Source organism: Copadichromis virginalis, linkage group LG16, assembly GCF_057382275.1.
Source record: "Copadichromis virginalis isolate Kocher_CV1m ecotype Utaka linkage group LG16, C_Virginalis_male_GT1.1, whole genome shotgun sequence".
Classification (NCBI taxonomy): domain Eukaryota; kingdom Metazoa; phylum Chordata; class Actinopteri; order Cichliformes; family Cichlidae; genus Copadichromis; species Copadichromis virginalis.
In genome coordinates, this window is record NC_140633.1 from 22370666 (window position 1) to 22386984 (window position 16319).

The 16319-nt window shown below is 40.8% G+C and overlaps 1 protein-coding gene across 1 annotated transcript; it reads left to right on the plus strand.

Annotated features, from left to right (window-relative positions):
• Positions 1 to 1362: 1362 nt before the first annotated feature.
• Positions 1363 to 6811, plus strand: ackr3a (atypical chemokine receptor 3a). Its single transcript, XM_085433830.1, has 2 exons — positions 1363 to 1498; positions 4262 to 6811. Exon 2 carries the CDS (start codon positions 4331 to 4333, stop codon positions 5471 to 5473), a length of 1143 nt encoding a protein of 380 aa, XP_085289956.1. The 5' UTR covers positions 1363 to 1498; positions 4262 to 4330; the 3' UTR covers positions 5474 to 6811.
• The last annotated feature ends 9508 nt before the right edge of the window (positions 6812 to 16319 follow it).

Below are 16319 nucleotides of genomic sequence, written 5' to 3' on the forward strand. Positions count from 1 at the left end.
TGCGCAAGGGTGGGGGGGGGGCCTGGGGGGGGGGGGGGGGGAGTAGGGTGTGTGTGTGTGTGTGTGCGCGCGCAAGGGGGGGGAGTAGGGTGTGTGTGTGTGTGTGTGTGTGTGCGCGCGCAAGGGCGGGGGGGGGGGGGGGGGGGAGTAGTGTGTGTGTGTGTGTAACCAAATAGTAACCACTTAGTTATTTTTTAAAGTATCCATATCTGTTCAAATGAAAATCAGTGTTTCCCAACACAAAGGCACTAAGCTGTTAGGGTATGTTAACATTTAGAACCTTTTCCATTCCAGAGCTGTGTAACTGCTTGACCTCCTTTGGATATTATTAACTTAATATCTTCTCTCTCACAGAGTTGTACTGTTGCATTTCTCTCCCTTTCTCTTTCTGCGAGTTCTAGAGCTGGATGTTCCTGATCTACGCTTACTGGCCCCACCAAACTGCCAAGTATTTTTTGTTATCTGTGTTTATCTATTGTTTCTCCGCTCTACTCTCAACCTAACCGGTCGAGGCAGATGGTCTCCTTACCTGAGTCGGGTTCACTTGTAGGCTTCTTCCTGTTTTAAAAAGATTTTTTTTACTCCTCCTGCAGATTACAGATTATTTCTGTTGTGACTTCATTAAATATAAATAGAGCTCCAGTGAATTGAAGGAAAATAGTGAAGATAAGCCCATAAGCAAAAAAACAAAACAAAAAAACCCCCAACAACAACCAAAAATAAAACTACAACAACAACACTTTGACCATCTGCCAATAATGTTGACTCCTATGAGTTCTGTGTGAACCATCTGAACAGGTTGTGTTTATATATCTTAACAGATTTTTCATATATGCCAACTGCTTTCCAAAAATGCCAATCATGGCAAAATATAATGCAGATGCAATACTACAGCTACAGCTAATATACTATGCACAATTACTTAGAAAAACAATGCACATGCAGCACAAAGTTAAGGTAGATGTTGCATGAAGATTTTTAGGACGTTTAATCTAAAATGTAAAAATGATTGTCGTGGTCTACATAAAATAATAATAATACGGTAATATTATTATACATCATATGTTTTGTATTGGCTATGTGATAACGGAATAATTATATTACAGTGCATTGTTACAGTGAAGACGTACAAAAACCTGCATGTCATTTGAAACTTGCAACTGAAATAAAATTTGCCAGTTTTACATATTCTTTTTTAACCGTTTAGCTGAATTAAGGGAACAACAGTGAGGCTAAACCGAAACTCGCTGGGCAGCTGACTGTTGATTGAACGCTTGGCGATGCCATGTCAATACGCATATCTGTTTAGGACCAGCCTTAAAGGCGTAGCTCTTAGGAGTATCAGCAAGTGCAGAACAGGAGGCTCGCATTCATTTGAGGAGGCGGAGGGCAGCGCACGCAAGTTTCCTGCGGTGGATCTGAAGTTATCCTTTTAACATCAGGGGTTATCGCAAATAAACCTGCTCTTCGAGAGAGCTGAAAAGGAAAAGAAAGACAGGTACGGTGCTTAATAAGCAGCTGTGTGGCAGGAAAAGTGTTCTTTTTTTTCAACTTGTAATACCTCTTAAAAAATTCTTCTGAAATGCGCGACGTAATTTTGACCGCTTACTTCTTATACCAGCAGCTGTTTCTGTTCTATTTCTTACATTTTGACACTTTTATCGACTCTTTATCGTTTTAACAAATGCCAGACGAGGGGAAAGTATTGCTTAATTGTTCGTGAAACATAAACAATTTATAATAATAGCCATTTTATTGCTCTCAATCCTTCCAGCCTATCTGTAATCTGTTTGTTTGCTCCCCTATTCAAATCTGGAGTCGGGCTTCTGTATACCAAGCTCAAATCTGATAACAGACGTTTGTTTCTCGTCTGATATAAATCAACAATGACAACAATGACATTGCATGTCTGTCGTCGGAAGCAACTTGGATTTAGTGCTTGTGCGTAATGACGCACAAAATAGCACTTTTACTGTTCATCTACGCGGAATCCTCATGTCCTGTCCTAAACAGCGAATATCTGATTACAGATTGTGAACTGTAAATCGAGCCTGACAGGAGAAACTTGTGACAAACATGCTGCACCTGCACGATCCGTGTGGGCAGCATTTGCACATGAAAATCGTCCTCCCTGTCTTTTATTTTCTGTGTATTGAGATACAAAAGACTTTGAACCTAATTTGTAAGTGGATAGTGGCGAGCTAAATAAAAGAAGAAAAGCTGGAGAAGAAAAGCTGGGGGAGAAGAGGTACGCTGAGCGATACAGCGAGTAAGACAGAGACGGAGAGATAGAGAGGGGTTTCATGCGCTGTCTGCGTTATCTAACGGTGTGGGTGTTGAAAGGTTAATTAGCTTGAAGCCCGCGGAGCTACCTGGCACCTGCAGGTATTTTCCATACAATATAAGGGAATTAGAAACAATTGAGGGGGATTACACTTTGGAAATCCCTCCAGGATGAATGGGTCTCCATGCCATCCCAAACAATTGAAAGTAAAAGTAAATGTGTGATACGTGACATCTTTTTAAACTGTTTTATCCCAGGCCATGCTACAGGTAGTACTTCAATTTATTATAATGTAAAAGCAATAATAGGAATGGATGCTGGAAGTAATGCTGGATCAACCGTCTGCATTCAGTATTACCACAGAACCTTTTATCTGATGTTGATATTAAAACCAAAAATTCTCTACTAGCCCTTTCTGTTACATTTAATTTAACACTACATATAAATTATTATTATTATTATTATTATTTTGATTGGAATTTCCTTTTTAACTCATTCTAATGTATGGTATTGCTTAAAAAATGTATCATGTCATCATACTGATGCAAAATCTTTAAAAAATCAAATATTTTCACAAAGTTTTGCAAAAACGTTGTCACCAGTCCTGCAGCTTAAAAGCAAAATGGTGCAAAGTAAACTGGACTGACCAATATTACCCAAAATTTGTCACAGCAGAGGTGTAAAGTGACATAAAATGAAAATAAATAATCAAACTGACTGCAGGCTTTGAGAGCAGACATAACCTTCCCTAGACAGCTGCACATCTTAATATGTTCCAGCTGTCCTTGTTTAGACTAAAATTCAACTTGTCTTTTTGTTCATCATCGTTTTTGAACTGGTGCCAATTATTATATGTACAGCACCGTTTTCTTACACAGACAGATGTCTGATATGGTCACATTTCACAGCTCTGTGGCGTGCTGTGTCACGCAGTGGTTGGTGACCTCCATGTTTACTGTGGTCGGACCATTCTGAAGGCGTCAAGCCTTCCCGCTGGTCTCCGCACACAATTCACTCTGTGGGCGTACAAGTCAGTCGGGGGCGACGGCGGGGTTAAGCCTCTTGTGTTCTGGTTTTGATGTATCCCCTTTCACCTCTGATCTTTCACACTGTGTCAAGCTGACAGTTAGCTGAGAGAGACATCACAGCAGAATACTGTGAATGAAGACCATGTAAGGGCGAATATTTTGGTGGTCCGCCAGGGTGAACAAAATCACACCGGGTTTTAGACTTGCCAAGGTGATCCAGACTGATACTTCTTTAATCTTACATACTGTTTCAGTCACCTTATTTGCTGCATGTATGAAGCCTCTTTTTTTTTCTTTTTAAAAAAAAAAAAACGTGTGTGTGTGTGTGTGTGGTGTGCCATGTGCTGCTGCATTATAAGATTCAGATGTTGCAGAATGACGTATTCAAAGTTACGAGCTGCCTTTTCTTTGATCATCTGGGGAGTGACAGCTGATCTTTGCCTGCTTTATGAGCAGAAAACAAACAAGACTCTGGCGTCAGGTTTCCCACCCTGACCACTGCTTTATCTTGGAATGCCCGGAACGTCCAGGAAATACACCCTGTTTGGACTTCTCGATCCCACTTCCTTGTGTCTAATCTGCACTCTGAGCCAGTGGAGCTAATGTAAACATTTATTGTGCTGCCCCCTGACTGCACATCAATCATAGTAAATCCCACTGTTTGTGACACGGTAACAGAGAACCTCTATTAAGTCATGAAAGCAGTGTTTTAACAAGTTAACCGCATTAAGATTCTTTGGGATCTGGTGGCATACCACAAGTGGGTTTATGTTTTATTAGTTCATTCAGTGCACATGAGTAAAATAAGCCAGGCTTTATGCAGCAGAACCTCAGATCTTAAATATAATACCCGAAGGTTTGTTGAAAAACCTCTCACATTTGGCAGCTGTGTCATTATCAAAATAAATATATGTTACAAGAAATTATAATTTACTGTCATGTTTTTCAGACTCTGTCCCAATCAGAGGCGGTGTGTGTTACCTCCCAGCGGTCTGTTGTCCTCTCCGAGTGCTGAAAAATGAGTCTAAGCAGCAGTGATATGGAGGTCCTGTGGGACTCTTTGGATGAGCTCAACTTCTCTGACCCATTCAGCAACATAACAAGTGTGGAATCAATGGTGTGTGCAACGGCATTCAACCGTACGGCTCTGCTGAATTCCTTGTGCGTCCTCTACACTTTCATCTTCATCGTCGGCCTGGCCGCCAACGCCCTGGTCCTCTGGGTCAACATCCGCGCACAAAGAGACTCCAGCCCTCGCCACGAGACACACATGTACATCACACACCTGGCAGTTGCGGACCTCTGCGTGTGCGCTACTTTGCCTATATGGGTGAGCTCACTGGCCCAGCATGGCCACTGGCCCTTTGGTGAAGTGGCATGCAAACTCACGCACCTGCTCTACTTCGTCAACCTTTTCGGGAGCATCTTCTTCCTGGCCTGCATGAGTGTGGATCGCTACCTGAGTGTGACGCGGCATGCAGATGAGGGAGGTGCACGCAGGAAGTTGATCCGCCGTGGTGCGTGTGTAGGGGTGTGGCTGCTGGCTCTGATGGCCTCCGTGCCAGACACCTACTTTTTGCATACTGTGAAGTCAGCACACGGGGACATCATGCTGTGCAGGCCTGAGTACCCAGAGGAGAACCCCAAGGAATGGATGGTGGGGGTGCAGCTGAGCTTCATCCTGCTTGGCTTTGTTCTCCCCTTCCCCATCATTGCTGTGTTTTACATCCTGCTGGCCAGAGCTTTTGCTCACTCCTCTTCCTCTTCTTCTACTTCATCGTCTTCCCCAGTGGAGCAGGAGCGCCACGTGAGCCGCAGGGTGATCCTAGCTTACATTGTGGTTTTTCTGGCCTGCTGGGGGCCCTACCACGGTGTCCTTCTGGCTGACGCTCTGTCACAGCTGGGCATAGTGCCACTGACCTGTGGCCTGGAGAATGTGATCTACGTGGCCTTACATCTCACCCAGTGCCTGTCCTTGCTTCACTGCTGTTTCAACCCCATCCTCTACAACTTCATCAACAGAAACTATCGCTATGACCTCATGAAGGCTTTTATTTTCAAATACTCGACGAGGACGGGTCTGGCACGTCTCATCGAGGCTCCGAACGTGTCTGAGGCCGAGTACTCTGCTGTAGCCGTAGAAAACCCACCACAGATTTAAAAGTTACAAATCTCTGCAAAGCATTTAATGAAGCTTTAATTCAGTGTAAACTTATTTTACAGCTGATTTGTTTCGTCTATTATCAGCATTATGTTTGATATTAGAAGAGGAAATGCTAGAGTCACAGAAAAGCTTGAAGATCGTGACACTTCATCTCTGGTGGACTGATTGAAAAGCACTTAGAAAGCAATGTTATTATAAAATCTGTTACAGAAATCATGGAGCTAGTATCATTGCAAAGCCAAACCAGTGATTGTAAATGTGTTAAATTTTTGCTGTCTATGTAGAATTATATTTGTTGTAAGTTTGTATGTGTATTCAATGTATATATATCTTTGTTTATAGTTGTATTTATATGAGTTTAAATGTGATTTCCTCTTAAATGTCTTCACACACTGATTTCTGCTCAGAGCTCCACGTCATACAGTGCTGCCTCAGTATTTAAGTCCTGCTGTGTTATTGACCACAACCTCTTCTCACATCAGCAAAAAAAGCCTACTAATAAGACAAAAGACTTTTTTTTAGGTTTCTACCTATTAAAGGAACACTTCAACTCTTTTGAAAGACAGACTTTTCACTCTGACTGAATTTATGATATTAATGCTATTCTCATATTTCTAAACTAAACATAAAGACAGCAAGTTGCTGATTAGCTCAGCTCAACTTAACCTACCCTCCTACTTTAACCTTACGGCTCAGTTTTATTTTGGTCGTAAATCTTTCCAGACCATCAGTCTGGAACCATCAGCTGTGACTACTGAGCTCAAAGAGTAGATGCATGTCGCTTCTGACTGTTCTGGAAGGCATTATACAGTATCCATTGCTGTCACTCTTATCTTGTATCTGTGCTAGTGAGATACACATGTCCATGTGGTATTGATCCTGCTGGGTTATCACGCAGGCCGCAGACAGCGCAAACCTTATGACCAAAATAAATGAAAAGCTTTGTTCCTCTCATACAGGCAACACCCAAGTGTTTATTGGCAACCAAATAACAAAAACATCATCATGTTTGCATGTGTGTGTGTATGTGTGTGTGGAGGTGTCTGGGTATTACAGATGCCCTGTGTCTGTGTATGAAAGAGCATGACAGCAAAAGAGGACTTTTACATGTTATAAAATGTAAATAATAACTTTTTCGTTTTTTTTATATGCTGACACAGGCACATCTTCTCATGTGATTGGTTACATATGTAAGCTGTTACACCGAAATGTTTTTTTCATGTTGCAATTCGAACGAAGTTGAGAAGCAAACATGTGTCTACAAGAACAGAGGCATTCCTTTGACACGGTAATGTGTAACACGTGTATTATTCTATATTAAATGCAGACAAAATATTTTGCTTCAGTGATTTCTTCTTCACCCCAAATGATTGTTTATTTTTCTTAAACTTTTTTAAAAAAAAATGGAATGTGGTTCAGAAAAAGCTTTTGCTACACTGTTTGAATAAATCCATCCAAAGAATCATCAAACTTCAGCTAAAAAGACAAGTCAGTATCACTTTTCATTGTTAATCCCAGCTGCCACCTCTAATATACGCTAAACTCTAGGATAGGAGTGGTTCAGCTATAGTTCATGAGATATGGTTTAGTATAAAAAGGAAAACACATTTTCCAGTTATTGACATACTGAAAAACTAAAGGAAAAGGAAACAGACTTTATTTTCAGGGTCAGATGAAAAGCCTTGATTAGTTCACATCTTGCCACCAGATTAATATACAAATGTGGGTTTAATATCTTTTTAGCAGCCGTGCTGCCACCAAATTGCAAAACTGTTCCAAGAAGATACAAACTAAGCACTTTTTTTGGATTTTCATGCCCAGTGCTTGACCTGCAAACTTCCATGTGCATGCAATAAATTCTTTAGCCAGTGCACACCCCTCTAATGGGATGACGAGCTCATTAAGGAATATCATCTTGATGGCCAAGAGGGAGGTATCTTGGCCAAAGTCAATGCTCATGTTTGCCTGAGGGCAGAAGTGTTGATGCAGTTCCTTCCAGTGTTCCCTCCTATCCTGAGGAAATGGATAATATTTTTTTTCTCAGGAGTCACTGATAATGTTATCCTCATAATTTAAAGTACCAAAACTCTATTATTTTATCTATAACAATAACTCTGTGTTGCCTTTGTTTCTGAGTATGTGCCTGCTCTTTCTAACGTTTTAAAACAACACATTTTAAAACAGCTCATCAACCCTTGTCTACATATTTTCAGTGTCTTGACCTCCTTTTATAGCGTTAAGTCACACCACCAGCTGTAGTAACCTTGGGACAGTATAGTCTTGCTGACACACTGTGTTGCTGTGTTATATTGGGAGCTGAAGAGCAGATCAGCAGTCTTCGTTGTTGAACCAGGAGTGCATTTATGTCATGACTGCGATAAGAAAGCTGTGCAGGGATATCCAAAGGTCAACCTAGTCAGTGCTCTGCTAATGATACTCTCCCGGCCTCCTCCTTGTCTGAGAGTCTGCCGTGATCTTTCAGCACTCAGCGTGTGGTAGTCGCCTCACCAGAGCTATGGCCTCTCTATCTGTTCTTGTGTGAAGGATTTTCCACACACAAGCCCAAGCTATCTGCCCTGAACTTTGTCAATACATTCCTGATGTTAAAGCCTAGTTACGGCTCATTTCACCCCTGCTAACTTGCTCATCTGCAGTAAAAGAATGAGACAGCTTCTGACTAACTGAGAAATGGATACTTTTGCTCTTGATCCTCCTGCATGCAGGTCCCGATCAAGCATTTATGAGCATGTGTGCTCCCAAATTTCAATGTGTTGTGAGATGATTTAATTGAAAGGTATTCAGAAACATAAGAAACTTAGATGTTAAAGTAGAGCAGCGACTGCATCATTCCATGTTTGGCACTGATCACCACCTGCACTCATGTATATATCTATCTACTTAGCACTTTTAATTCTTATTCTTTTTTTTATTTTCATGTCTATTTTAGCGTAATTTATGACAGTATGTTTGCACTGAAGCACCGCAGCAATTTCCTTATGTTGTAAACCTGCTCAACATTTGGAAATAAAACCCTTTCTGATTCTGATTCTGACTCAAAATAAAAGAGCAGTTGCCTTAAGAAGGAACTGATTTGGCCTCGCAGTCCTGTAACACTGTCAGACTCAGGATCAAGTACTAGATATCTTATCATTTTTTTCTGTTGAGTACTAATAGATTTAGATTAGGAAAATAATTTATGTTGGTAAGGATTGTGCAGTTGCTTGACGGGTTTTACAGGTTTTAAACTGTTGGTGCTTGACAGTTGAGGCCTTTTTGTGTGGTGTTTACATATTCTACCTGCACTTATGTAAGCCTTCTAAGGGTCCTTTAGTTTCCTCACAGTACAAAAACCTGCTTTTTAAAAAAAAATAATTAGGTTACATGTTGATTCTGAGTTGGCTGTAGCTGTGGACATGAGCATGAAAGGCTACCTGTTCCTCTGCAACGAGCTCAGGGTGCAGCCGGCCTTTCACATAGAGTTACACACTGCTATTTGCCCGAGCACCGCCTGCAACCTTAGTTGGATACATGTTTAAAAAACTAAGTGCAAATAAATCAAAATTTTTTAGCTGTTCCACTTTAAAACCCATGCCATTTCCAGATCACCATAAAAGTAACTGCTACACAGTGAGTCTGGGGTCCCTGCAGTTGTGTGCCTTCAGGTCCAGCTCATTCTGAGGCTATAAACATCCCATGCGCTGCTTACTTGCATGACGGTAAGCAATCATATTGCTTCGATACTACAATTACACATGGAAGATGGATGTTTGCATAGTTAAGTGCAGTATGTGCAATTCCAGATGAGGCACTAAAATGTACTCTATATATTTCAGTCCAGTTCCTCAAGCCACCCCAGTGAGCAACACAATTGCTGTCTGGTGTTTGTTATAAGAATCTTTTTTTTTTTTTTATTTACGGGGTTGCCACATTTATGCACTGTATTGATGCAGAAGAGGTTTTATGGAAGGATACCCACACGTCTGTGGTTAGCTTTTAAGCAACAAAAAGCAGGACGTTCAAGGTTGGAGAAACATTGCGGTTTTGGTTCAATATAGTTGAACATGTTGTCCCAATCAGCCCAAGACTTTTCCATATAAAACTGCACCATAATCATTCTTAAAGAGTGCTGTAACTGTAACCACAAGAAAGTTTAGATTACTTTAAACTGGATATTTAGTGGGGGTGAGCAAAGTGCCTGACGTCTTTTGACATCGTACTGATGTATTCTCATCTAATTAGAGGCAAATACTTAAGCTCACCTTTTCCTCATTATATTGATAGTAACATGCAATCCATCCGAATTACATTTACTTCGTGATTTCTGGCAGTTGGGGCTCCCTTAGAGTCAGAAAAGTAATAATATATATGTAAATTTCCCTTCTAGCACTCTGCAGTAGAGTGTCCTATAATTTACTTGAACTGCACTTATGCTGTGATCTGATGTGCTTCTTCTACTTCTATTAGATGCTGCTTACACAGGATCCGTCAAACATACTGAAACAGTGCTCTATGCAAAGCCAAGCACTGAAAAATGTTAAGAGAGTCCCCTCTTAATGCTTCTTTCACAAGATAGAGTGTTTGCAATTTATTGTTATCACCAAAGCACTTAGGGTACCTCAGATTTGTGCAATTCTCACCACCAAACGGAAAGAGTTACAACAAAATTTATGAGCTACAGAAAGCCAATATCCTGTTCAGCCTTTGCTTCTCTTACAGCAGGGTCATATATGAGTTACGGTACTACAGTACAGTGTTAATGGGGGTTATCTGTTTTAGTTTGATTTAATAAAACAGGTAATGGGCCAGAAATGAACACCATTAAGGGAGTGTTTTTCCTATAGCACGATTGTCTCCATCTGATGCTGGAAAGAGATAACATTAATGAATTATGAAACGGCGGGAAGGTGTAGAGGTAGGGAGAAATTTAGAGCATTTAGACATCTTTTTAAAATGCTTTCTATGGGAAACACTTTACAAATATTCATATTTTGTACATATTATTCACACAAACACAAAAAGCTTGTGCCGTCACTGCAACTGTCACATCATTCCTGGATTTCCAGGTATTTAAAGTGGTTTCATATCTTAGTCAAGCCCGAGCTTGTTCCATTCACTCTGGAAGGAATTTTGCATGAGGAGTAAACAACGAGAAGGGGTTTTGAATTATTAATGAAGCAGAATGGGTAAAAAGCAGCTGCTTTTGCTCAGAGGGACTTTTTAGTGCAAACAGAAAGAAAATTAGAAGACCAGGGTCAGTTTAGCACATCATGACTTCACTACTGTCAGGAGAGGGCAAGTGCTGTGCCCAGATGTTGGACAGATGGTAAGTGAAACGACCACTGAATGCGATTTTGGTTCAAGCACCACATTTACAAACTCACAGCTTATATAACCTTTTGTGACAGCAAAAAATTTAAGGCCATATTTTTGTGTGGGCTGGAGTACATCAAAAGAAACTGAAAGATAACAAAAGCTGAAGTTTATGTTGCTTAGATCAGCTGGTCGGTGCACCAGATCATTTTCTGCTTCAGAGCAGAAGAAAATAAATAAAAGTCTGGTAGCATTTCATAGTGTTTACAAAATGTCACTTAATGTTATTAGTATCTGCCCATGAATTGTTTGCTTGTTGCTCTTTTAATCTATGCAGAAATTTCTGACTCAGCCAAATAAATACAATAAATAAAATAAATAAATATATAAATACAAATAATGCAAATGAATCAGCACTTTCAGTGCTGATGCACTGGGCTATAAAAGAGTTTATCCAGAGTTAACTGGGACTTATAAAAGAAATACTGATGATCTGCATGCTTGATTTGGCAAAGATTTTACAACAGATGCCCTTCTGTACACAGGCCTCCACTTTATCCAGGTGCACAGGCTTGTGGCCCTCCCACCATCTATAAATATATATATATATATATAAATATATGTATTGGTGCAATACATTAGCACCATGAGAGTGGAGACCTTTTAGACACTAATTAAAGTTTTAAGAGAGCAATCGTTAGCATTTATGCAAAGATGATAGAAAAAAATGTTTTGGGTCCTACAACCCTTGAGGTAAATACCCTGCTTCTCCACTACATCCGAATAGTTGCTTGACTGTCTACAGCTGGATTTTAGAAAGTTTCTTGTTGAAAAAGCTGCATTTGATATTTATACCTCTAAAGTTTATGAAGTTAAACAAAAAAAAAAAAAGAGCTGAAAGGCGCTTAAAAGTTCTCCTGAAGAGTATGCTGTCCTTGGTTTCCTTTTAGTCACAGAAAAACTGATTGATTTCCTTTAAAATGTAAAAAATATGGAGGACTCAGAGTGCCATACGGCTTGGCTGCAACTTGAATTTATGGAGCAAACACAGATTAGACACAGATTAGAGTGCTCCAAAATAAGCCTCACATGAACCTTGAATAATGGGATGTGATGTTCTCTCCTGTTACCTACCACTCCAACCCCTCATAAACTATCCTGTGGCTTATTGTTAGTGTGAAAGCTCTAATCTTTTCCAGATTCTCAAATGTAATTGTATAGGCAGAGCACACATGGCTGTGAAGGCTTGATCTTTTGGGGGGCTGATTTATACCACCCTTCGTGCCCGAGCTACGGATCCGGTGTTTAGACATCACCTAATTCATTCATCCTCCTGTCGACTTTATGCGCTCAGACCTGATGTGCAGCTTTAGGTTCATCCTCCACTCGATCTTCTCAGCAGCACGCTCGTGTCAGAGCCGATAATAAAACTTCTGAGACGTGCCAGAGAACTGAAGGCAGCTGCTTTTTGGCTTATGGAGGCACACACATCGATACAAAGCACTTTGCTGTCATATATCTTAAGAGCACCCAGTAATATGTTTGGAGAGAAGGGTGATTATAGCGTCTTCTGAAAGTATGTTACTGAAATGTTTATTTAAATCACCTGCCTTCTTATCATATCATATTAAATGTTTTCTGTCTCAGCTGTGCTGATAATATGCACAGAATAAAAGGCAGAACACAAAGAATTCAGGCTAACACCCGACACTCACAGATCTTGCTTTAGAAGACAGTTTCCATGTTTATTATAGTGTTTATCACGCTGTCTAATCACCCCGTCTTTCCTGAATGGATAATGAATGACTTACCAGCAACACTTTGAGACTGACTACAGATAATGAAAGCTTATTTTTGGTCCCAGAGAGGGAGCCGAGATGACATACCTTTACCTCAACTGACAGGGTGTGTTAACAGAGGTGGCGAGAATCTAAAGCAGGATTTGTGTGCCCCTCTGAAGTGACAAAAACACACACATGGCAAACTTTTGGCTGCGTGTGATGTTTTGTCTGTGATGATGTTTGAGCAGGCAAACGTCCTCCTTTGGTTCCTGTCTGGGGTCAGACTCTGGCATGCCACTGAATAAACACGCCTGTTATTTTTTCAGACAAAAGCAGGGCGTCCCAGTCGAGCCCACATAACATCACTGCACTACAACTCAGTTTAATAAGCTTCATAAACTCGCTGCTGCCTCCTCTTTCTGCCTTTGTTTCTTTGTGAGGCACGCCACATCCATCGGAATAATAGCTTATTTTGGCTTTGCAAAGTATATAAAACCGAGGTCTACGTAAGGTCTTCCTTACAAAATTGGAGCTTGGTGAAAATCTGGAAATCCCCCAAACTATAGCTGCCAGTCACACATTAATTCAGCACACAATAGCATTTCAGTACGCCTGCATTCTGATATTCTCATTACCGCATTCTAACCCAAGGTGAAATGTATTATTTGAACAACCCCCGCCCCACCTCGGTTCACCACAGACTACAAAACTACACAGCGTGCACCGTGCAACAGCGTGCGCGTTACCAAACATGTTATTCAGCTTATCCCAGTTTTCTCTGGGAATTATTAAATGTCATTAGAACACCTGAATTCTTATAGGAAGTGCATGTAAAGCAATATTCCCAAGTGGCTCATCTTCTAAAAAATCACAAGGGGCGGGATGAAGATGATTGCATGAATTAATAACTGCATGTGTTCATTCCCTGTACCTGTTATACTGTATATAGTATTGTTTTAGCAGAAAAAAAGCTTTGTATTTGTAAAAGGTGTTGACAGTTTCAGTTAACACAACAAGAACAAAGACTTGAAACGAAAGGTCCTGCCAGCAGTCTACAAGGAATTATGGTCTATGTGCTTTATCGAAGTTTTGCCGGGATTATGTTCCCTGGAAATGTTATTTCTCAGTCTTTACCCATTAACTATCTAACATGTCATTTTACATCGCATGTTAGTTCAGCGCGTCCTGTCACTGATGATGTGTTTATGCCTGTCTGTCACTGAAAAAGAAAGAAAAACATCTCCATCTCCTTCCCTATCTGCTCCCTTTTTCTTCTTGTCTGGATAGCAAGACAGATCGACTCTGCATGGTATCAGTTTTCAGGGAGTTTCTCAAACCATCACTGACACACACACACATGCACAAAATTTACACCCTGAGGTGAATACGAATGTCTGCGTGTCACTCAACAGCCACCTTGGAGCGTCTTGGCTGAAATGAGAGGTACTCGTCATCCTCCATAACACCCCACTTACTGCCCCCGCAGGAGTGAAACCTCCACTGCCTCCCTGGAACTCACTCAACTCTTTCTCCATTATGTTGTTTTGCTTGTAAGTTCCCTCTAGCTCGAGCAACCTGTGATTTATGTCGTGTACCCTGCCGCGAAAAGAAGGAATTCATAATGAGTAGTCAACCACAAAAAACACAGTCAGCTACCTTTGGCTGTTTCCATGCAGGTTCCAGCCCAGGTTCTGACTGTGAAACGTCTGCGTCTCATTGTGGTAGAGGGTTGCTGCAGCTGGCCCCAGTACAATAACCTCAATACCTACAATAAGTGACGGCTGTTTCTTTAATCCGTCTCTTTGTCTGAAAAGGAGAGTTTCCTCGCCACTGTTTTCCTAAGCTTGGTTTCACGGGGCTCGAGATGCTTTTATGTAGCTTAACAAATGAGTTTGTAAAATGGCTCCTGAGAAATAAAACAAAATTAGACTGAGATGAATGGGAAAGGAAGTTGTAGTTTCCGGGTGGGAGTGAGGGTGGTTTAAGGTGGGGAAACTGAGCACTGACACACCCTGCGTGACACTAAATTTCAGCATTCACCCACACAATTGACCAAATGAAAACACGCAGTGGATTGTATTTCCCTCTTGGCATTCAGATATGAGCCGGAGATTTTCAGAAGCTTTTTTTCACCCTCTGCCCCCTTTTACCCCCTGCACTGGTCATGAGTTGCTCTGTGTATCAGTTGCTGGTTTTATTTCCTTCAAGTCGCCATTGTTGTCACAGCTGCAGCTATTGTATTGTTCCAAAAGGAACTTTGAAAGGGAGAGCTGTAGGAGAAACCCATAAGGAGCTCCAGTCTCTAACATCAAGAGCATGAAGCTGTGGCATAGATGTGGTAAATCAGCCCGATTCCCTGTTCAGGAGGCAGAAAACAGCAGGAACCTTTCACCGAGTTTATCTTGCAATAATGTTTCTAAACTGATAGGAGAGCTGTCCAACAAATTCAAGTTCAGCTAAAAGATAAGGCAAGGCTGGTAGACAATGAAGATTTATTTAACACGAAGACACAGAGAAAACAACCCTGCTGCTTTCTGTGTGATCATTTGCTCCATGATCTAATTATATTACTTTAATAACACAAAGCATCAAACAGTCATGATTTGGTGCTGGGAGCCAAGAAATGCCATACGTATGACAGCAATGAGGTGGAGAAAGATTTTAAAATTTGCTCATTTTAGTGGAAACCCCCTCAGTTTCATGTCTGGCAATGAAAGCATGAAAATGACTATAATTTATATCAGGGAAGTTTAATTTTCAGCCTCTTTCACTCTTCTCTTTATGTCTGTTGCTGAAATGCAAGTTTGTGACTAACTAATGACATTCTCCATAACTTCAGCTGTACTTTTTTAGTGCTAAACGGAAAATGTATCACGCTAACACGTGTAGGGGTTGTTCCTCAAAGACATCATCTAGGCCACGGATGTTAAACACACAGCCTGAGGGCCACAACAGGCTCACTGAAAATTAGAAAGGGGGGTAAAGAAAGAGTAAGAATTGTTCATTTCATCAGAGCCAGACGTCTGAATGTTTCAGTTTTACAGCCTTCCTATAGACACGGTTACACATTTATTTTTCAGACTGTGGGGTGATGACATGTTCTTTGATTCACTATTGCAGCATTTCTTTGTAATGTGGAAACAGTGAGACATTTTATTTGTCTGAGTACATCTGAGGCTGGTCATCTTTATAAACGGATGGTTCACTAAATCGTTTCAGAATGAAATGTCCATGCACTAAAAAAAGAAAATATCCTTTAAAGGTAATTACCATATAGTTTGTATTTATGAACTGTATTTTAATCTTATTTTATTACTTATGCATTACAGTGCTTATGTTTTAAATCCTGTTTTATGTACCTATTTATTCTACATGGGAAGTCCTTGTTCTACATGAGCAGTTGTGCAGTGGCTCGCACTGCTGCCTCACACCAAGAAGGTCCTGAGTTCAATTCCACCATCAGGCCAGAGTGTTCCTCTAGTGTTTGCTCTACTTATTCTGGCTTTCTCCCACAGTCCAAGGAAGTGAGGTTAGATTAAGTTGTGATTCTTAATTGGTTTGTGAGTGCAAATGTCTCTATGTTGTTAGGCCTCTCACAGACTGCATATCTGTCTAGGGCAGGGGTGTCCAACTCCAGTATTTGAGAGCTACTGTCCTGCAGCTTTTAGATGCGTCCTTGTTCCGACACACCTGAATCAAATGAAAAATTGCCATCAAATTGGCCTTTGCCAAACTTGATGGCATGCTGAAGA